The 23440-nt window shown below is 41.9% G+C and overlaps 2 protein-coding genes across 2 annotated transcripts in view; both read left to right on the plus strand.

Annotated features, from left to right (window-relative positions):
* Positions 1-398: 398 nt before the first annotated feature.
* Positions 399-8816, plus strand: LOC121547344 (26S proteasome non-ATPase regulatory subunit 11B). The gene is made up of 13 exons (XM_041858603.1): positions 399-521; positions 1331-1432; positions 2463-2659; positions 2851-2908; positions 3275-3469; positions 4958-5102; positions 5206-5266; positions 5391-5453; positions 5615-5740; positions 5877-5912; positions 6077-6128; positions 6254-6396; positions 6538-8816. Exons 1-12 carry the CDS (start codon positions 431-433, stop codon positions 6394-6396), a joined length of 1269 nt encoding a protein of 422 aa, XP_041714537.1. The 5' UTR covers positions 399-430; the 3' UTR covers positions 6538-8816.
* A 929-nt stretch (positions 8817-9745) lies between these two features.
* The window catches only part of LOC121547409 (vesicle-fusing ATPase), a 51539-nt gene continuing 37844 nt past the window's right edge, over positions 9746-23440 (plus strand). Inside the window, exon 1 of the mRNA XM_041858717.2 lies at positions 9746-9995. Within this exon, the coding sequence (XP_041714651.1) occupies positions 9984-9995 (12 nt within the window). The 5' untranslated portion in view covers positions 9746-9983. The remainder of the gene's footprint in view (positions 9996-23440) is intronic.

The raw sequence follows: 23440 nt of genomic DNA on the forward strand, positions 1-23440 counted from the left end.
TGCATCATCCCGTTTTCAAGTGTCTAGCTGTCGTTGTACAGACCTAGTAGGGGTGTATTAATTGTTTTTAACATCCTACTATCTTAATAAACACATGATCCAGCAAATTCTTATAGGCTATCATCCATCTCAATTTTCACTTATTTCATGAACAGACCACTTTGGATTAAATAGGCCTGTAGGCCTACACTAAAATCTGATTGGTGGTCCTAAGTAAAATGATCATGACATTCTGCTACAATTTATTTGATAAGGTGAGTCAGCATGGCAAAATAGGATCGTTGTGTTATAATTTATAGCAACTGCTTAGAGTTAAACACTGAACTACAATCCCCAGAATGTATATTTGGCTCCCTCTCTGCGTAGCCCGTTTACGTATTTCCTATCGCATTCTTGACTGTTGTAGGCAGGCAGCTTTTGAATAGGTAAGATGGCGGCTGCGGCAGTGGTTGAGTTTCAGAGAGCTCAGTCTCTTATTAGCACAGATCGTAACGCCTCTATTGATATTCTACATTCTATTGGTAAGTAATGTTTGTAGGCATTCAGATGAGAAAGACTCGTCTTGTTTTCGTATTTCTGCTCGATTTAAGTCACCGCAAAGGCAGTTTTATACACTGACAAGAGCCGGTTTATGTGTCGTGCTGACTCACTGTAGAATCGTGGGGTTGCTAGCTAGCTAGGTGGTCACTGCTGGCTAGCTAACTAGGCCATGATGAACGGCAAAAAGACGTTAGCTAGCTAACTATTTATGCTGTTTTTATTAAACATATGTGTAGCTACAGTAACACAATACAATTCAAAGTTACTAGTTAACTAACGTTAGTCAAGCACCCTATGTTACAGCTAGTTAGCCAGCTACTGTAGCTAGATACATCAATGAACTTGAGAATTGAATGGATTTTGGGGTATATACAATATAGCTAACGTTACCTACAGTCAATGCTCTAAAATGATAGTTAACTTAACTAGGTAGCTTGCTTATGTTACCGAATTAACAGTGAGATCAAGTTAACTGTTTTTCATTAAGTAAGCTATCTTTAGTAAACGGTTAGCTAACTAACGTTAGATACCTAGCTAGCTTTTGTTGACAGTTCTGTAGCTAACTTTGTAGCATGCTATTCCCTGTGTGGCTGTCCACAAATTGCCTTAGTCACAGGGCCCCAGTTAAGTTAGCTGTTGACTTGTTAGCCTAGTTGATCCAGATAAATAGTAACTCGGAAAGACAATAAGGAACACAAAAAATAGTTAAGACTAGGAGACTGTCAGTGTATGAAAATATCTAGTTAATGTTAAATAGTTAATCAGTGCATTATTTTCCCTGTCCTCACAGTGAGGAGAAATATCCAGGACAGTGATGAAGAATCCGTTCGAGTTAAGGAACAGAGCATCCTGGAGCTGGGGTCACTCCTGGCCAAAACAGGACAGGCTGCAGGTGAGACTCAAAACACAAACACATAATCTGGTCTATTTGCCAGGCTGTCGAACTAGAGGAACTTGGGGGTGATTCATCCAGTAACTGCACAGTGATTCACTGTATGTGCCATTGCCTAACTGTTCTGTAGTAAAGTGGTTCCCAACCTTTTCTGGTTACTGTACCACCAACTGAATTTTTCCCTGCTGGGACAGTACCCCTGAAGTACCCCCTCATGTGCATTTGACCAGTAAGCCTATGATTTCATGAAGTACCCCCTGTGGATAGGCCAAGTACCCTGGTGTCCTAGTACCCCTGGTTGGGAACCACTGCTGGAGTACACAATAAATCAAATGAGATTTTATTTGTCACATGCGCCAAATACAACCGGTGTAGATCTTACTGTGAAATGCTTACAATACTTACAAGCCCTTAACCAACAAGGCAGTTTTAAGAAAATAGAGTTAAGAAAATATTTACTAAATAAACTAAATCATATCAAATTTTATTTGCCACATGCGCCGAATACAACAGGTGTAGACCTTACCGTGAAATGCTTACTTACAAGTCATTTACCAACAATGCAGTTTTAAGAAAATAAAAAAGTGTTAAGTAAAAAATGGATAACAAAACAATTAAAATAACAAATAATTTTAGAGCAGCAGTAAAATAACAGTAGCGAGGCTATATACAGGGGGTACCGGTACAGAGTCAATGGGTGGGGGGGCAATGCAAATAGTCCGGGTAGCCATGTTTAGCTGTTATGGCTTGGGGGTAGAAACTGTTAAGAAGCCTTTTGGACCTAGACTTGGCGCTCCGGTACTGCTTGCTGTGCGGTAGCAGAGAGAACAGTCTATGACTTGGGTGACTGGAGTCTTTGACAATTTTTTGGGCCTTCCTCTGACAATAACTGCTTATTATGAAGTTAACATCACTAGTTTGACAGTAGACACAACACAACCTTGGGTAGATAGGCTTATTTAGTAGACAAGATATGCTTAATGTTGCTATTCATTTAGCCCTGTTTTCTGCTGTGGTGATTCTTCCACAGAGTTGGGGGGTCTGCTGAAGTTTGTGCGGCCGTTCCTCATCTCCATCAGTAAGGCCAAGGCGGCCCGGCTGGTCCGCTCCCTGCTGGACCTCTTCCTGGACATGGAGGCAGCCACAGGCCAGGAGGTGGATCTGTGTCTGGAATGCATCGAATGGGCCAAGGTGGAGAAGAGGACCTTCCTCAGGCAGGCTCTGGAGGTGAGCTGGCCTGGAAGTCTTCTTCACCTAGAAGACAAGCTATTGTACCTATACTCTGATGTTTTAGTTTGGAGACTATTTGAATTTGTCTTTCTCAACACATTTCCCTACCACCCCAGAGTGAAATTAATCATATTTTTATACTATAATGTGAGTGTAGCAATGTGACATTTCTCTTCCCGTTTCTCCAGGCCCGTCTGATTTCACTCTATTTTGACACCAAAAGATACCAGGAGGCCTTAGCACTTGGTGAGTGACAGCTCCATCTGAATGGACTGACAATGTTATCCCTGCTACATGAGCTTAGCATCTGTCTGAGCAGGGAGGGCTAAGCATTGTGCAATGCTTGGATATGTTTACCCAAAGCTGTGTCCAAAGCTATGTAGCATGACTCAGTATCCCATTCTCCTGTCTCCTGGATGCTTTGTGATGAGGAGTCAAACAAGTCGAGACTCATAACGACATTGAATTGATCCTAAGTTGAACTTTGATATTCCTCAACACCAGGGTTGTTGACCACGTACTGTATACAGATGCTGTGTTAACTCCACTGTAAGGCACTTTGGATAAAAGTGTCTTCTAAATGACCATTTATTGTGTTTCTCTGGTGTTCAGGCACCCAGCTGCTCCATGAGCTGAAGAAGATGGACGACAAGGCGCTGCTGGTGGAGGTGCAGCTGCAGGAGAGCAAGACGTACCACGCGCTTAGCAACCTGCCCAAGGCCCGCGCCGCCCTCACCTCCGCCCGCACCACGGCCAACGGAATCTACTGTCCCCCCAAGCTGCAGGCCGCCCTGGACATGATGTCAGGTCAGTCCCAGTGAACGAGCCTCCATCCAAGCCTCCCTACAGTGTTCTTCAATGGCTTAGAAACGAATGGCAGCTTAAGCAGTTATTTTGGCAGAAACAACAGAACATTGTACAACAGAATAGCATCCACTCAGAACTCTTGTATATGTTTTGTTCTACTGATAAAGTAATCTATGGAACTGTAAATCAATCAGTAAGATGGCTTGTGTGCACATTGTGTATCCATTTACCAGAGATTTCAACCAGTCATTAACCAGGTTTCCATCCAGCCTTTTTATGAGTAAAGTACATGTTGGATAAAACATTTCACGACAGGCCTGATGGAAACAGCTAATTTGTTGGTAAACGTTCCAAATGTCGACAAAACAAAATACGCTAGACAAGGTGGGATCTTTTTGTTTCAGTAAAATTAATTAATGGGAGAAATGGCAGTGGAAACGCCTTTATGCACAAATATTGCTATAATAACTGTCATATCGAAGAAACCTTGTAGTCATGCGATATGTTGTGTGGACCTTCCACTAAGACTTGGGAAAGCATGCAGGCTACAGATTAAATAAGTTATGATGAACTTCACAGGGTGGTGAAAGTGCACAGTGATTAGTTTGATGCTCCTTTCCAATAAATATTGAGGGTCTCATTCTGGTGACATAATGATCGATGCTTAGGGCGGCAGGTAGCCATTGGGCCAGAAACCGAAAGGTTGCTGGTTCGAATACCCGAGCCGACAAGGGGAAAAATCTGTCTGTGCCCTTGAGCAAGGCACTTAACCCTCATTTGCTCCGTACTACTATGGCTGACCCTGTAAAACAACACATTTCACTGCACCTATCCGGTGTATGTGACGATAAAACTTTTATATTTTTTGGGCTGCCATTTGACAAATAAAAATTATCTTGCTCTTTTGTCCATAGTAATCTCATGTAGTAGGCTATACCCGCACTGCATCTGCGAGCTGTTGGCTAGCCAAGATCAGAGTGGGCACATTAAATTGTAGTCTTTTGTCTGTAATGTCTTTTTCGTTATGTGTTGGACCCCAGTAAGACTAGGAGTCGCCATTGACGTCGGCTAATGGGTAACCCAATCATAAAAAATAAAAAAAATCTACCGCAACCTTTTTCTGACAAAACAATCAGTGGAGTTGAAAATGCGATGTAAACCCATTTAAATTGTATTTTTTATTTGGTACATGGGAATTTAACAGCAAAAGTTATTTTTATATGACTACGTAATCACGCACAGCCCTTTTATCCTCAACAAGTCTATTTGATTAAACAAATCTCTGGTTGGAAAATGCGCTTTTTTTGTGTGTGCGGATTTTAGAATATTCACATGACAATCTGTCGCCAATTGGATGGAAAACTAGCTACTGTCTTCATTTGTAACACCCAATATTAGTTTTCTGACCCAAATGGAGAAGAGCTGTGTGTTGAGGTGGAAAAGTGCCATGCTTAGTGTGGACGACTGACCATGCTTCCTCCCCTGCAGGGATCGTCCACGCGGCTTCGGAGAAGGACTGGAAGACTGCCTACTCCTACTTCTTTGAGGCCTTCGAGGGCTACGACTCCATCGACCACCCTAAAGCCATCACCGGTCTCAAATACATGCTGCTCTGCAAGATCATGCTCAGCCTGTAAGTGATACTACCTCCTAGCTGTGTTGCAATGATATGAAGCATACAGGTATGGCTTGGTGTGTTCGGACTGGGTTGACCCTCTGTTGCTGTTCGCTTTCAGACCAGAAGAGGTGCAGTCCCTGATCAGCGGAAAACTGGCCCTGCGGCATGTGGGCCGACAGGTAAGAACCCGCGATTTGTGTGTGTGTGGGGTGGTTGGGTGGTCTTTCTCAACTTTCATTGTGTAATACATTTAAATTGGTTGGTACCTGTGTGACCATGGTCTCTACCTCCCTCCCTTTGCAGACGGATGCACTGAAATGCGTCGCACAAGCCAGCAAGAACAGATCATTAGCTGACTTTGAAAAGGTAAGACCGTCCTTTAGCCCTCATTGTTGCTGCTATGTTTGTTTCTCTGAGGATCTCTATTGTGACTGGTCCATTTATATCCTCCCTTGTCTCACCTCCCCTCTCACCCTCTTTCTCTTCTCTTTCTCTCCTCCTCCTCCTATTCCCCCCTCTATCTCTAGGCCCTTACAGAATACACAGCAGAGTTGAGGAATGACCCCATCATCAGAACCCACCTGGCCACGCTGTATGATAACCTGCTGGAAGGGAACCTTATCCGTGTCATCGAACCCTTCTCCAGAGTACAGGTACCGCATGTTCATCCTGGGACCGTTAATATTGCTTTATGTTGGATTTATAACTGTTTTTAAATGAATGAAATTCATGAAAGATGTGGCTAACCACTCCTAAATCGTAATCCCTCATGGCGTTGCACTTTTCCAGATTGAACACATATCAGGTCTCATCAAACTTTCAAAGGTATGGAGGTTTCTGCTTTGCTACCTTAAAATCTTTGGCATTTGAAAAGGGAAAATTCGCCAAGTATTCAGTCCAGTGATATAAGATTCACACATGGTAAATCTTCTATGCCTTCATGTCCTCAATATTGTCAGTAGTCAGTGGATATGTTTTATTTCCATCAGGCGGATGTCGAGAGGAAATTGTCACAGATGATCCTGGACAAGAAGTTTCATGGTAAATTGCCGGTTTGATTGGTACATGTCTGGTATAAAGGACTGTATCATACCTCTACTTGTGTTGCGCATCTTTCGTTCAGTGAAATGTAATGTAGTCTAAAATGCCTGTATGACTCATTATAGGGATCCTGGACCAAGGCGAGGGTGTCTTGATCATATTTGACGAGCCACCTGTTGACAAGACTTATGGAGCGGCCCTGGAAACTATTCAGAACATGAGCAAAGTTGTGGACTCGCTTTACAACAAAGCGAAGAAGCTAACATAGGTAGGGCTCTTCAAGAGAGAAACATGCACACGTCACATGTTTTGTCAGATTGAACAACTCACTGCAACCTTCCAAACAGCAAAGGAAGACTTTTTAAACCACTGTGCTTACTTGTAGATCTTATGTCTTTCTCGTCCTCAGAACAAATGGCGAGACCACAGCAGCACAGTGACGGATGTGTGTGTGACCAGTGTGTGTAACATTTTAAGAAAGGGACAAAGGAGAGCGACAAAAAAAAAAGTCCCACAACAAACTGCAACAAAAACAGGATTCCCGGTTCATGAAAGTTCCCCCTCTCCCTCAATGGACAATTTCATAATCTCTTCTTCTCGTTTTTTGTTTTCTTCTTTGATGTTCTTCTTTCAGGATTCTGTTAAAATCTCATCGGCCACAGCAGGCCATCAGGGAATATTGTACAACCACAAAAGATTAAGAAAGAAAAATACACATATGTTTATCTCCTGTAGAATAAAGATTGGGCTTACAAAGCCTCCAGCTGACTCCGTTACCACCCACAAAGGTGCAATATCGACCACAAGCGAGCGCCACCAACCCCGCTTCTTTTACATGCAGGGACAAGGCTTTTGGTCAAGGCGGTCTCTTTTTTTCCCTCTCTGTTCATATCTTTCTAAAGCACATGGTTTTTAGCTAGTTGAAGGTTGGTTAGAAAACATTGGGATATCCTGGCAGTTACATTTGGTCAAAGAGCTCCCTCTAGCTCTTGGTGTTCTCATCATATCCATGCCAACAGTCAGTCAATTCCCCTTCATGACACTTCAAATGGTTGTCATCCTCACTTTATTCGGGTTGCGTTTGTTTTGTAACTAAAATAAATCAGATTACACTTTTGTCCCCTTCATAAGTACATAGAGCAGAATGGATGCCATTTCACAATGCTGCTTTGCCTCAACGTTTTGCTGCAACATAATTTAGGGGTGCAGAAATGGAGATGTATTGATTTGCCTCTGAGCGTCTGTCTGATCCCGAGTGAACGATTATCCATTGTTAATGCCTAGCCCTAGTGTGGTATGCTAGTAACCAAACAACAATTGTTTCTTTTCATTTGTCATTTTCAAAAATGCATATTATGTATTTTTTAAGGATTTTGTCTGCCTCTTGGAAAAAAATATCACTGACCTTGGTAAAGTTCGATTGGGCCATTTTAGCCCTCTGATGTGCTCTTGTGCTAAGGTAATATGGGTAGGATGTTGGGTGCCCGTTGTCGGACAAGTGACTTCAGTTGATTTGGATGCCCAGTGTAGAAATTAAGGTCTACTAGACCAAGGCCTTTGAATTAAATGTCTGCTGGGACTAGCAGCTTCAACTGGGTGGTGAATAATGAGTGCCTCTAGTTGCTTACTGGGTGGAAGGAAGGAGACCGTCAAATTAAAGGGAAGAGAAGTGTATGCAGTATGAAGAATCCCTGTCCAGTCAACTCTGGGATTGCCATGTTGTGAACTGCATTAGAGGGTTATGAATACTGTATTGTCTTTACTCCTGTTGGGCAAATGTTCCTGTGTTGGAAAATGGCCTCGTCCCATCAAAGGGCATTAAACCACAATTTCAATGACAGCTTTGGATTGTTTTTTTTGTTTTTTTACAGAAGGCAATGTAAACATTTTATGAACCTGTTTGTGTAATGAAACCTAGTCATTGAGTTGAAAAGGGAAGGATTTGGATTCTGACATGGTGTTTATGCACTGGATAAGACCATGATATTCTGTTTTCGCTCAAGTCTTGTTTCAGAGGGTTCATTGTTGCGTAGAGTTCATGACTTGTTTATTGTGCACTAGAGTTCTCCAATATTAAAGTGCCATAAACTGCACTGAACTGACATCAAGCTTATTTCCCTCTTTTGTTGTCAGTGAAGCATTTCAGTTTTTCAGTATGATGACAAAAAGCACAGCCATTAAACACTCACTAGTGGAAGTCCAATTTCAAGGATGTCCACATCTCTGTTTATCTGTTAGGTAGGGCCTATATGTGTAAAACCATAAATTGAGACAAATGTTGACATGTAATTTTAAACTAAAAGCTTGAGGTGGTTTGAGGTGACTAGATGTCATGTAAATGTAGGTATAACATTGAGCAGAAACATGATGGACCTATTTGATTTTATTGTTTACATAAATGGTGTCTAACAGTTTTACAGCAAATAGAGTAGATATAAGACCCTTGGCCCCTCAAAAGCAACTTTTGTGTATTTTTGTTATTTTGAATTGATATTTGACAGGTATGTAATATAGCCCCTAAAGCCATCCAACAGCTTCACCCAGTTTTCCAAACCCAAAAAAGTATTGTTGCTTGTTTTGGATTTCTATACACATCAATATCAAATGTACAAACGGTTCTTGCTGACCAACAATTACCGAGTATATCTGATGTTCAGATGAGTTCAAAATAAATCTTTTTTTCAAAAGTGTTTTAGTTCTGTCTTTTTTGTTGAGTGTTTTGATGATGGATCATTGATCAGCCTATTTGCAATAAGGTATTCACTTTTCCATTTGACTTTATAAGATGGTCTCTCTGATCATTTGTATACTTGCAAACTTGGAAATTCACATTATTGAGAGAGGGGGTGTGGTATATGGCCAATATATCACGGTTAAGGGCTGTTCTTACGCACAACACAATGTGGAGTGCCTGGATACAGCCCGTAGCTGTGGTATATTGGCTATTGCTATTATAAACGGGTTACCAATGTAATTAGAAAGGTAAAAAGTATTGTTTTGTCATACCCATGGTATACTGTCTGATATACCACGGCTTTCAGCCAATCAGCATTCAGGGCTCGAACCACCCAGTTTATAATGTACAATATATCGATTTTAGTTTGTGTGTGTTAAAAGCAGCTAATTATGAACACAATATTGAATCAGTTAAAGATTAGATTATTTGATTGTGCAGTTTTTCGAAACGTGTTATTAATAGCCTATGTACACACCTGGGATAAATGTACTTACTGCACCTGTGGAGGACTGGCAAAGATTTCCAGTGGGCTTTTACAGAGAGGAAGAGGTGAAGCAACAGGGATAACGGCCCAAAATCTGCAGGTGGCGTTTTTTTCGTAGTTTTTTTTGCTCACCAAGCAGTGTTTGTATGGAGCTCAATGATAGTGTCGAATTTGGTCCCAAACAAAAGTAATGGTTTATTTGATACGTGAGGTTTATTTCATCTAATAGAAGTTTCGTAATGCTTAGGTTGTTATGAATGTACTGATATAAATAGGACACGTGATATCCCGGCAACTTTGAACCCCCCCCCTCTTTATATCGGTTTTGTGCCACGCGTATCTTAACCCTCATTGGCTAGAATGGTCCCACCTGATCTTGCCTCCTCCCGACTGCCTTCCATTTTTTTTCGTTTGAGCGGCCACTTGAGTATCTGGTCAATATACATGATAATCTGTAGTTTGTACAAAGATTTCGTCGCCAATGTGTACGTGATGACATAACTTCATAAGCGACGGCGATCCCGCCCACTCCAATTTTCAAGACTGTAGTGGAGTTTAACGCACGGTTGTACTGTCAGCGGTGTTGGGAACTTTTATGCTAAATGACATTTGAAAAACGACAACAAACACCAAGATGGCCGGCCGGGTGAGTTTCCTTTAAATACATGGCTTTAGTTAAACATATTTACACATAGGCGAGAATGCTGTGTTAAGGATTTTTCAGCCACTGCTACTACCTCCAACACACACTAGCCTGTATGGCAGAGTATGTAATTCAAATCTCTTCTCGGAAGACTAGTATTTTATGACCAGTGTCCACTGCGAGCATACCTCAGTGACTGCGAGCCATGTAATAGCTAGCAACACAATACAAGTAGCGGAGCGTGGGTAAAGTAACTGCGGAAGCCAAGCCAGAAAAATAAAGCCATATTACAACCTATGTGTTGTGATAATTGCGTTGTTTACTCTATAACCTGTTAGTTCTTATGCCTTGCCACCATGATATAGACCTAAGGCTGAGACAATAGAATAACTTCAACCACACCTTTGTTTCATCACAAAACCGGAGAGCAGCATCTGTCCGGTGAAGTCCACAAAGCATATTGCATGGTCAAACAAGTTGATGTTTCCGACATTTTCGGACTACTAAACAACTATGGATTGAACCATGGAAAGTTAACGCAAGTCGCAAAGAAAACAGGAGCTGCCTCCACTATCCCAGCACCATTTCAACTTCAACATTTCAACATAATCAAATCACCTATGCTTAGTCTAATACAGGGACAACTAAAATATAACAAAAACAATTTGGTCCAATCAACGTAAACTAATATGATGTAGCTGTCCATGGACTAATTTATGTGTGTGTGTGCGCGCAAGTTGAAAAAACATGTTCACTCACCCTACTTGTAGAAAAACGCCAGTGAATGCCATTCTCTCTTTCATGTTGCCGAAACAGTCTATGACTCTGTCATACAGTACACACTTTCAGTTTTTGTTGTCCTAGGCTAAAATGCTTGCTCGCTAGCCTAACTTCCTTTCATGGGCAACGATGCGCCAGGCCAGCTAGTTAACATTAGCGTTAGCCTACTACATCTAACTATATATTGAACTTCCATCCTCTCAGGCCAGGGGCACAATGTATGAATTTATGGTTGGATCCGAATCGCCTTTAATTAGTACGGAGAAGTAGGTAAAACCACAAGTCCAAATCCCTATCTCCATCCATGGGTAATTTAGGAAAGGGACGATTTTAGCTAGCTTGCCACTGGAGGACAATGACACAAGGAGATGCAACAATTCAATTATTTTCTGTAAATTACGTTTTGCTTTTGATGTAATTGGTGTGAAGCCACATCCAAACTGGCTTCCCTTTAATTTAAGACCATTCACAGTTGAGCTCGCTCAGTTTAGCTCAATGCTGATTGGCTATTATTTTATATATTTTTTATCAAGGGAGGCCAAATGCTAGCTGGCTTCCCTTGCATTCAATGCTGCTGGCATCAACAATGTCATACTCTTTTTGACAAGACAGCATAAGACAGATGGGCTACACATACTGAGACAGAGGGCTGCTGTTTTGCTCACTCTGATGCTTTCTCCGGTGAGATACTGAATGTATGCCTTGAGAAGGAAAATTATGAAACACAGAGAGACGAAAGATACATTATTTTCTTTTTTTCTTGGATTTTTTTTTGGGGAAGCCTGGCTTCCCTTGGCATCCATGAATACATGCCACTGCACAATACAATACACTCAAATAGTATATCTCCGTTTTATCTCTAACCAGTCTCAACATGGAAACCTCAGTGATAGTAGCCAACTAAGCCAGCGCAGTATGAAAGGATACATATAGCTAAGCTAAATCTCGCCTGCCAAGGTTTGACAGCTGGCTAACTTGTTGACTAGCTTTCATGACCAGGCTAGCTAGGTACAAAAGTATGTGGACACCTGCTCGTCGAACATCTCATTCCAAAATCATGGCCTATAATATGGAGTGGGTCCCCCCTTTGCTGCTATAACATCCTCCACTCTTCTGGGAAGGCTTTCCACTAGATGTTGGAACATTGCTGCAGGGACTTGCTTCCATTCAGCCACAAGAGCATTAGTGAGGTCGGGCACTGATGTTGGGTGATTAGGCCTGGCTCGCAGTCGGTATTCCAAACGTGTTTGATGGTGTTGGTCAGGGCTCTGTGCAGGCCAGTCAAGTTCTTCCACACCAATCTCTGTATGGACCTCGCTTTGTGCACAGGGGCATTGTAATGCTGAAACAGGAAAGGGTCTTCCCCAAACTGTTACCACAAAGTTGGAAGCACAGAATCGTCTATAATGTCATTGTATGCTGTAGTGTTAAGATTTCCCTTCACTGGAACTAAGGGATCTAGCCCGAACCATGAAAAACAGCCCCAGACCATTATTCCTCCTCCACCAAACTTTACAGTTGGCACTATGCATTGGGGCAGGTAGCATTCTCCTGGCATCCACAAAACCCAGATTCGTTCATCAGACTGCCAGATGGTGAAGCGTGATTCATCACTCCAGAGAACGCGTTTCGACTGCTCCGGAGTCCAATGGCGGTGAGCTTTACACCACTCCAGCCGACACTTGGCATTGCGCATGGTGATCTTAGGCTTGGGTGCGGCTGCTTGGCCATGGAAACCCATTTCATGAAGCTCCTGACGAACAGTTCTTGTTCTGACGTTGCTTCCAGAGGCAGTTTGGAACTCAGTAGTGAGTGTTGCAACCGAGGACAGATGATTTTTACGCTCTATGCACTTCAGCACTCGGCGGTCCCGTTCTGTGAGCTTGTGTGCCTACCACTTCGCGGCTGAGCCGTTGTTGCTCCTAGACGTTTCCACTTCACAATAACAGCCCTGACAGTTGACCGGGGCAGCTCTAGCAGGGCAGAAATTAGACAAACTGACTTGTTGGAAAGATGGCATCCTATGACGGTGCCACGTTGAAAGTCACTGAGCTCTTCAGTAAGGCTATTCTACTGCCGGTGTTTGTCTATGGAGATTGCATGGCTGTGTGCTCGATTTTATACACCTGTCAGCAACGGGTGTGGCTGAAATAGCGGAATCCACTAATTTGAAGGGGTGTCCACATACTCTACTGTCGATAGTCCCGTGCCCACACACACTAGTACCAACAGGGAACTGACGTTGAAATAGCCAACTGCTGGGAAAGAGGCACAACGGATAGTCCAAATATAATTTAAAGTTACGTAGAGCTTTCCTCTTTCACTCTAGCTCTATGAACAATGTGGACTATCTAGCCATCTAAGTATCCACTGACTGACAGTGGCACTGTGGCACATACACTGCTCAAAAAAATAAAGGGAACACTTAAACAACACATCCTAGATCTGAATGAATGAAATAATCTTATTAAATACTTTTTTCTTTACATAGTTGAATGTGCTGACAACAAAATCACACAAAAAATTATCAATGGAAATCTAATTTATCAACCCATGGAGGTCTGGATAAGGAGTCACCCTCAAAATTAAAGTGGAAAATCACACTACAGGCTGATCCAACTTTGATGTAATGTCCTTAAAACAAGTCAAAATGAGGCTCAGTAGTGTGTGTGGCCTCCACGTGCCTGTATGACCTCCCTACAACGCCTGGGCATGCTCCTGATGAGGTGCCTGGACAGTCTGTGGTGCAACGTGGCGTTGGTGGATGGAGCGAGACATGATGTCCCAGATGTGCTCAATTGGATTCAGGTCTGGGGAACGGGCGGTCCATAGCATCAATGCCTTCCTCTTGCAGGAACTGCTGACACACTCCAGCTACATGAGGTCTTGCATTAGGAGGAACCCAGGGCCAACCGTACCAGCATATGGTCTCACAAGGGGTCTGAGGATCTCATCTCGGTACCTAATGGCAGTCAGGCTACCTCTGGCGAGCACATGGAGGGCTGTGCGGCCCCCCCAAAGAAATGCCACCCCACACCATGACTGACCCGCCGCCAAACCGGTCATGCTGGAGGATGTTGCAGGCAGCAGAACGTTCTCCACGGCGTCTCCAGACAGTCACGTCTGTCACATGTGCTCAGTGTGAACCTGCTTTCATCTGTGAAGAGCACAGGGCGCCAGTGGCGAATTTGCCAATCTTAATGTTCTCTGGCAAATGCCAAACGTCCTGCACGGTGTTGGGCTGTAAGCACAACCCCCACCTGTGGACGTCGGGCCCTCATACCACCCTCATGGAGTCTGTTTCTGACCGTTTGAACAGACACATGCACATTTGTGGCCTGCTGGAGGTCATTTTGCAGGGCTCTGGCAGTGCTCCTCCTGCTCCTCCTTGCACAAAGGCGGAGGTAGCGGTCCTGGTGCTGGGTTGTTGCCCTCCTACTGCCTCCTCCACGTCTCCTGATGTACTGGCCTGTCTCCTGGTAGCGCCTCCATGCTCTGGACACTACGCTGACAGACACAGCAAACCTTCTTGCCACAGCTCGCATTGATGAGCTGCACTACCTGAGCCACTTGTGTGGGTTGTAGACTCCGTCTCATGCTACCACTAGAGTGAAAGCACCGCCAGCATTCAAAAGTGACCAAAACATCAGCCAGGAAGCATAGGAACTGAGAAGTGGTCTGTGGTCACCACCTGCAGAACCACTCCTTTATTGGGGGTGTCTTGCTAATTGCCTATAATTTCCACCTGTTGTCTATTCCATTTGCAAAACAGCATGTGAAATGTATTGTCAATCAGTGTTGCTTCCTAAGTGGACAGTTTGATTTCACAGAAGTGTGATTGACTTGGAGTTACATTGTGTTGTTTAAGTGTTCCCTTTATTTTTTTGAGCAGTGTATGAAAGGGAGATTCATCTTTGACTGTAGTGTGGATCTGTGGATAACATAATATTATGTGACTGGGGCCCCTGCTGCAGCTGTCTGCATAACTCTCTGCAAGAATATGATAATTGCTTGAGCAATCATCCATCACTAATTTCCTTGTTTACCAAAAATAATATCTCATATCCTGCTTATTCATATTGCGTTAATCTTGGTAACCCAGTAGTAAAATTATCTCGCAAAAGTTTGTCATTTCCTGTTTTACTTCTGGGGGGGAATGCCGGGCTGCGTTCAGTAAGTTTTTACGTTCTGGAGCATTCACCTGAACGGAAACGGTGCTGTACTGTAACTACTAGTTGAAAAACTGGGAGGGGTTGGGTTGTTGGTTGGAGAACGCTGTCAGCATGGCCACTTCCCTTTTTAAATACGTCGCTCATTGCTTCAAACCACACCTTGTCACACCACCAAACGGGAGCAAACGCACCTCAGTATGTTCAAGAACGTACAGGAGCGTTTTGGGGAAACATGTTGTTCAGTACAAACCGTTCCGCAACGTAGCAAATGTTGAAGCGAACCTCTGTTAACAATTGTGATTACCTTTGTGCAAAGGAAGGAAGCGAAGTCTCCTTCCTTGCAAACGGAAACTCTAGGCAAACACCTCCCGTGCGCTAATTTCACCTATGTTTATCATGACCAAAAAGGAAATGTTTGTTTTCAGAACTGCCAAAATAATGGAAACACTTGAGTAAATGAGGGGTACAAAGTATATTGTTAGCAGGTGCTTCCACACAAAGGGGTTCCTGAGTTAATTAAGCAATTAACATCCCATCATGCTTAGGATCATGTATAAAAATCCTGGGCAGGCCATCATTTTAACCATTATTTTGGCCACCATGGCTATGCCCCCATAGGATGACAATGCCCCCATCCACAGGGCACGAGTGGTCACTGAATGGTTTGATGAGCATGAAAACGATGTAAACCATATGCTATGGTCGTCTCAGTCACCAGATCTCAACACAATTGAACACTTATGGGAGATTTTGGGGCAGCCCTGAGAGAGCGTTTTCCCCCACCATCAACAAACACCAAATGATGGAATTTCTCGTGGAAGAATTGTCGCATCCCTCCAATAGGCTTCCAGACACTTATAGCATCTATGCCAAAGTGCATTGAAGCTGTTCTTGCTCGTGGTGGCCCAACACCCTATTAAGACATTTTATGTCGGTTCTTTATTTTGGCAGTTACCTGTACTTCAATCAAGCAAAGTCTTGTTCACGTGTAGGGGGTAGTCTTTCCTGTAGTTTAGTTATATTCACATTGAGCTGAAGAATGTGAGGAATTCCCTTAACACAATCTGCAACTCACAACGACTTAATTAATACTGCTTAGTTAAAACGGTGCCAGGGACGGCTTGTTCAATAGGGCGATATGGGCGACGCACTGCCAAACGGGAAAAGGAAGGGATTTTTTTTCTAATCAATTATATCACGGCAACAGCAGTTATCAGTGTTCACGTCTGATCTGCCAGCCACTAAATGTCAAATCAGGCTAAAGTCGTGCTTCAAATGGCCCGCCCGTTTTTGGGGCGATTTCAGTCAAGTTGAAAATCGCCCAGAAGTCTCTCATAGCCTGTCATGTAAAATCTATTTTTTCACATTTCAAAGCTTTCAATACATTCTCTATGGGTGTCTGTGGGCTTGCACTTATGCGCCGTCATACGTGACGTAACGTTGAACGTAACTAAGACAATGGCGGCTAGAAGCGTCTCTGTTGCGACCTGCAGTGCGGCGTTATTTTATGTTTTTAATTTGTAGACTTAGTTTACAAACATTCTGCCAACCATGGATTTCCAGTGGTTGGTTTTGGACTGATCTTGTTGATCGTGTACATACCCGCTACGAACGGACTAAATAATGAAAACGCTGCTGGCAGCTGAATCCCAATACAGCTGGGAGACTTGGCTGGATGAGTCCCGGACAGAGAAGTGGAGCCGGCCACCTTCACCCTGGTCAGAGCGGACCGCGATCCTGGTAAGAGAGCGACTCTGTACCCCGACATTGAACTGCTTTCTGTGTCATTGCGACCTTACTATCAATTCAATTCAATTTAAGGGCTTTATTGGCATGGGAAACGTGTGTTAACATTGCCAAAGCAAGGGAAGTAGATAGTAAACAAAAGTGAAATAAACAATAAATATTAACAGTAAACATTACACTCAGAAGTTTCAAAAGAATAAAGACATTTCAAATGTCATATTATGTATATATACAGTGTTGTTACAATGTGCAAATAGTTAAAGTACAAATGGGAAAATAAATAAACATAAATATGGGTTGTATTTACAATGGTGTTTGTTCTTCACTGGTTGCCCTTTTCTTGTGGCAACAGGTCACAAATCTTGCAGCTGTGATGGCACACTGTGGTTTTTCACCCAGTAGATAAGGGAGTTTATCAAAATTGGGTTTGTTTTCGAATTCTTTGTGGATCGCTGTAATCTGAGGGAAATATGTGTCTCTAATATGGTCATACATTTGGCAGGAGGTTAGGAAGTGCAGCTCAGTTTCCACCTCATTTTGTGGGCAGTGTGCACATAGCCTGTCTTCTCTTGAGAGCCAGGTCTGCCTACGGCGGCCTTTCTCAATAGCAAGGCTATGGTCACTGAGTCTGTACATAGTCAAAGCTTTCATTAAGTTTGGGTCAGTCACAGTGGTCAGGTATTCTGCCACTGTGTACTCTCTGTTTAGGGCCAAATAGCATTCTAGTTTGCTCTGTTTTTTTGTTTGTTCTTTCCAATGTGTCAAGTAATTCTCTTTTAGTTTTCTCATGATTTGGTTGGGTCTAATTGTGTTGTTGTTGTTGTTGTTGTTGTTGTCCTGGGGCTGTGTGGGGTCTGTTTGTGTTTGTGAACAGAGGCCCAGGACAAGCTTACTTAGGGGACTCTTCTCCAAGTTCATCTCTCTGTAGGTGATGGCTTTGTTATGGAAGGTTTGGGAATCGCTTCCTTTTAAGTGGTTACTATCTGCCCCGTGAGTTCCCCCAATTGTTTGTTACCGTTGTGTACTGTTGATAATCACAAGTTTACTGGAGAACTGAGACCAAGTAGAGACTTTGGACAGGGTGGATATGGTATAATAAAGGCAGTTTATTCAGAGGTAAAGATATCTGGAATCGCGTGCACGGACTCGTGCACGTGTGTAGGTCACCTAAATCATCAGAAAAATTGCCCCTCCTGAGAATTTTTTCAGGAGCCGCCACTGAACGGTGCTCTTAGTGTTCCACACAACATTAGAAAGTCTTTCTTTGCCTTAGAAGTGGAAAAGCTCCAGAGATTTGCTCCTGTCAGCCCACTGAGCTCAGTTTTCCACACAGTTTTCCATTATGTTCTCAGCATATCGGGTAAGTGTATCTATTAAGGCTCCATACCCATTAAGCCCACTTCCATCTTTGGATTAAAATAAAAAAAGACCAAATAAAAAATGTTTTGCTATTTAATGTTTCAACAGGTTCATGTGGTTGTTGTGTCCATACCAGTTTTTATTCTAAGCCAATTCAATGTTTTATTATTCAGTTATTTATTATTGACAGTTATTTGTAAGTTCCTGCTAGTGGCCAATTTCAAAGCTGCGAAAAGACTTGATGTGGAGGCGACTCTCAGATAAACACATTTTCCTGATATTTTTAGTACCTCCTCAGACAAGTGATCATACTTTATGTAAATTCAGAGATTCATGTGTTAATATATGAACATGATAGCATGTGTATTGATTACTATTTCTTGCCAATTGAAAATATGGGGTTTTCATGCTAGCAGTCATACCACGTCACAGTCAATACAGTAGCAACATAACTTGGTGAACCACAACAATAGACTAGATCTCAAGCACTCACAGCTTTAATGCATTTGGTCTTATTTTACTGTTAAATGAACCTTGCGTTGTTATACATGGATGCCATTTTTATAAAAAATCTCAGGTGGGTTTATGATCAATACTAACTTTGAATAATATTGTAGTCTATATAGTGTATATTTATACCCCAGACCATTGATTTCCAAATATTTTGAGTAAACTTTGCTATTCTGTCTTTTCACAATAAATCATTGCTTTTCTAATTTAGCCATGTATTCTCCTATTAAGCCAAGTTTGCATTGAAATACATGGGGATTGTGTGATGATATCCCTAATATTCAATAAACCTGAGCATAAATCGTTTTTTTCTTCAGATATAAGTTGATTAAACTACTCATAACTACAGTTATGCATATTATGCATCTATCCATGGTTCTTCTACCAAGATTAAAAACAATCAAGAACAATTAAAAGCCTCTGTACTCTCTCCAAGATGTTTGGAGTGGGCAGGAAGTGATTGATGCAGAGAGAGAATAATAAGGTCAGGGTTGAAGGATATCAGGGATAGAAGACCAAGTAGTGGACAAAAATGGAAACAAATGAGGGACAAGAAGATGACTATTGGACGACTACTCAAATCAAATGTATTTGCCACATGCTTCATGCAGTTAGGGCCGGGGCATTGTCATATTGTTGTCCCTCATTCATCTAGGTGCTACTCTTAATTGGTTCACCACATGTACCTTTGTAGTACAACAGTAGAGGGGGAGATTTGAAACGGTCTTCAGACAGGCTTAAGAAAGACAAGTTGAACTAATTAACAAGAATAGGAGTACAGCAAATGTGAACCAGATTTCTGATAATTCATTTAAAAGTTGTTTGTGTAGGCCTCCCGAGTGGCGCAGCGGTCTAAGGCGGTGTCACTACAGACCCGGGTTCGATCCCAGGCTGTGACTGGGAGTCCCATAGGGCGGCGCACAATTGGCCCAGCGTCGTCCGGGTTAGAGGAGGGTTTGGTCAGGGGGGCTTTCTTGGCTCATCGCGCTGTAGTGACTCCTTGTGGCGGGCTGGATGCCTGCTGGCTGACTTCGGTCGTCAGTTGAACGATGTTTCCTCCAACACATTGGTGCAGCTGGCTTCCGGGTTAAGCGGGCGGGTGTTAAGGAGCGCGGTTTGGCTGGTCATGTTTCGAAGGACGCATGACTCGACCTTCGCCTCTCCCGAGCCTGTTGGGGAGTTGCAGCAATGAGACAAGATCGTAATTGGATATGACAAAATTGGGGAGGAAAAGGGGGGTAAAATGTTTGTGTTATAGTCTTTGTGCATGGCTTCTTATCCACAGAGGGCAGGTGCAGGTTTTTGTTCCAACCAAGCAGTAACACACCTGATTCAACTAATCAAGTATTGATTGAAGTCTATGATTAGTTGATAAGTTGAATCAGGTGTGTACTAGTTGGCAATAACAAAAGCTTGGGCCCAAATTGACCTCTGCGTATACGATTCGACACCCCCTGTTATGAATGCTACTTCCATGATGAATAGTAATAATCAATTGATTTTAATAACTTTAGGGGAAATGACTATAATTTAAGCATAAATAAGAAATGTCCATTTGTAAGTTTTAAACATTTGGAAATGTATAAAAATGGATTATTTAAGAGGTGGGCTTATTTGGAATACCCATGGGTTTAAAGCGTACATTCAGTAACCATTATGCCCAGTCCAGACTTGGTGTAAGTACAGTCATAAAACTTCACATGAGAGATTAATATTTTATTTTATCTCCACTTCTTTTACAACAATTAGTGCTGTATACGTTAGAAATGTCTAAACTTAGATTTTGGTGGGCTCGATAGGTACACATGTTGAGATCTAAACAGGCCAGTTAATGAGCAGTTTATGAGCAGTTTGAGAAAAAAATATGGTTTCCTTGCTTCAAAGGAAAAAGAATGACTGATAATGCTCATTAACTTATTGTTGCCTGATCTAAATCTGCAGTTTTAGTCTGCATTAGGCCTATGCAATTAGGCTAGTTCTGCACCGAAGTGGTTTTCCCAGACCAATATGCTGTTAGCCTTTCAGAGGAACTGCCTGTAAGCATCAAATAATATATTTCAGTAATACCATCCTGAGATCTTAAGGCAGTATAGATTGAGTTTCCCCTGAAACCTTTCAAATCCTTTTTCATATTGATGTTTGTTTTAATTGGGGAGTAGCCTAGGTTGACAGTTGTGATCTATGTACTTTTAGGAGTGATTAATTCATAGGGCTTCATCCAAAACTGCAGACGTGCATTATTCCAGCCACAACTATTGACAAGGACTCTAGCAATCAATACCAGGGGGACATATGGGAGGAAGTAGACTAGCTACCTTAGCCCCACCCCCCGATCGATGAGTGATTTATTGCCACTTGTCTAAACAACAGGGATTTTAGGTGCGTGTGCAGTTTATAAGGTGCTTGTTAAAAAAAATACCGGTAATATGATTACTAGCAGCTAGGTTTCCATCCAACTGGTGACAAATGTTAGTGTGAATATTCTAAAATCTGCATAAAAACAATATGCGCATTTTTCCACCAGAGATGTTCCCATCAAGGCTGTGCGTGATGACATAGTGCACATAAAAGTACCTTTTCCCATGTACTGAATAAAAAATACAAGTTGAATAAATAAACTGCATGCTTTCCTAACGAGTCGTAGTGGGAGGACCACATACGTCATTGCGTGACTCCAAGTTTACTTCGATATGACTGTTATTATATCAATATTTGCGCATAAAAGCGTTTCCACCGACATTTCTTGCATAATTCATTTTACCTACACAAAAAGATCCCACCTTGTCTAGCATATTTAGTTTTTTAGCATTTGGAAAGTTTACCGAAAAATTTTCTGTTTCCATCAGGCCTGTCATGACATTTTTCATCCAACATGTACTTTACTCGCATGAAAAGGTTGGATGGAAACCTGGTTAGTGTGGCACATCTTTTATGTGTAGATAGTAAATTTTTTGTTTAGGTTTTCAATATATCACAAACTGTTTCTGTATATTAGTTATTGATTTGGGCACTTTCAAACTGTCTTTTGACATTGGGCAATTTATCCATATGTCTTGTCAACAGGAAGCAGCGACAACATCATAGGAATATAAATGGAACTTTCAACATTAATTTACAATGGTATTGTACTTAATCAGATAAAAACTGCTGAATGAGTCCAAAAACATGCTATGATTAATTTATTTTTATGATATACCAGAAATAACCAAAACGGTTTGCCCTGCCTAGTAGTAGTTGTATTAGGATGAGCTATGTTGAGAATACAATATATACATACAGTAACAGTATACAAACAGAATATGAGGTGACCAGTGTTAAATTACTCTACGGTTGTTCCTGCTCAAAAAGCACAAGAAAGAGGATTTTGAACCACTCATCATCTCAGATTGTTCTAAAATTGTTTCTGTGGTTACAAACAGACAAGATAAGCCTTTCTGCAACATTATTTTGTTGAAGTATATTTTGATCTCTGAGAAATTAAGCTAAATGATTGTACCCAAATTGGCAATTTCAATTGATAGGATTCATATAGTATTCAATAAATATAGTACCCAACATCTGATTTGCACAAAAACCTCTCCTTAACAATGATTTATTTATCCAAATAAATGGTAAAATGCCACCCACTGACCCCCTAAACTTCACACCAAGTCCTCCCCAATGGCCAGTATACAGTATCAGTTCTGTATGTTTGACAAGTTAAATGAAGCTGTGACTTGGAGTATTGTTTATCCATACGATGTAATGTATTCTCAGTGAATTTGGTGATGTTTTTTTCCCCCTATTCAGAGAAATTAGCCATTGAAGTCGCTTGCATTTTCTTCATAAATTAAGTGAAAGTACCAGGTTTTGACCACTAGATCCTGCTGTTACTGCTACTGCGCTTTTATCCATTTTGCTGGTCTCTTGTGTTTATCAAATGTATCACAACATTTTCTTTGCAACTTTGGGCAGTGGTGGAAAAAGTACCCAATTGTCATACCTGGGTAAAAGTAAAGATACCTTAATAGAAAATGACTAAAGTGAACTGTATGCAGCCTATTGCCTATACCTACCCCTATTCCATTTGTTTGCGATTGCATGTCTCTCTCAAGATAAGATATATGGTCGAGCTTTCTATAGGTCTGTTCGACCTGGTAGAAAAAATCATCATGGCAACCTGAATGTATTGCCAAATTTGTGGCAGCGGTTGATATGTCAGTAGAGAGTGGAGGCATGGGGATTTGAAGTTTTCAGAAGAAGGTTCTCCTTGAGAAAATGTCTCCCTTGATATTTTACATTTTACACTTGGCTTGTATAAATCACCATCCCTATGGAGAACTTATAGCTGTGATTATATTACAAGGTTACTATCAACCATTTTGGGAAAATAGCCTGAAATCTGAGGTGGCCATATTGACTGAATGAAGAAGATGGGTGTAATGACTGTTGGTTTCAGCAGAAACCGAAACCCTTAAGGGAGAACTTTAGCCTAAACATTATGTAACGTGGTTAAAGGTAGACTTGCCACGAGCAGCACAGCAGATATTGAGATGAGTGAGATGCAAGACTTTGCTCGAACACAATCACACACAGTATCTGCGCATGTGCATGGGTTTGCTTCACGCTGTTACAGCGTGGTAGCCACAGGACCAAAACAGAGGAGAGGTTGAGCCTCTCGCTTTAACTCTGTTAGATGTTACGGAAATTGACCCACTATGCTGTTTACTTTCTGCATCTACGTCATATCGCTGAGTTTACCTTTTTGTTAAGATTTTACGATTTTCATCTGTTAAACTGGTTAACAAACCTGAGTTGTTTTGAATCTGTAGGAGGCTTGTCTACCATCAAACTGTCTTCACTCTTCCACAAAGCACTATTGCTCACTTTTTCTTATTTCAG

Source organism: Coregonus clupeaformis, chromosome 1 (genome assembly GCF_020615455.1).
Source record: "Coregonus clupeaformis isolate EN_2021a chromosome 1, ASM2061545v1, whole genome shotgun sequence".
Taxonomy (NCBI): domain Eukaryota; kingdom Metazoa; phylum Chordata; class Actinopteri; order Salmoniformes; family Salmonidae; genus Coregonus; species Coregonus clupeaformis.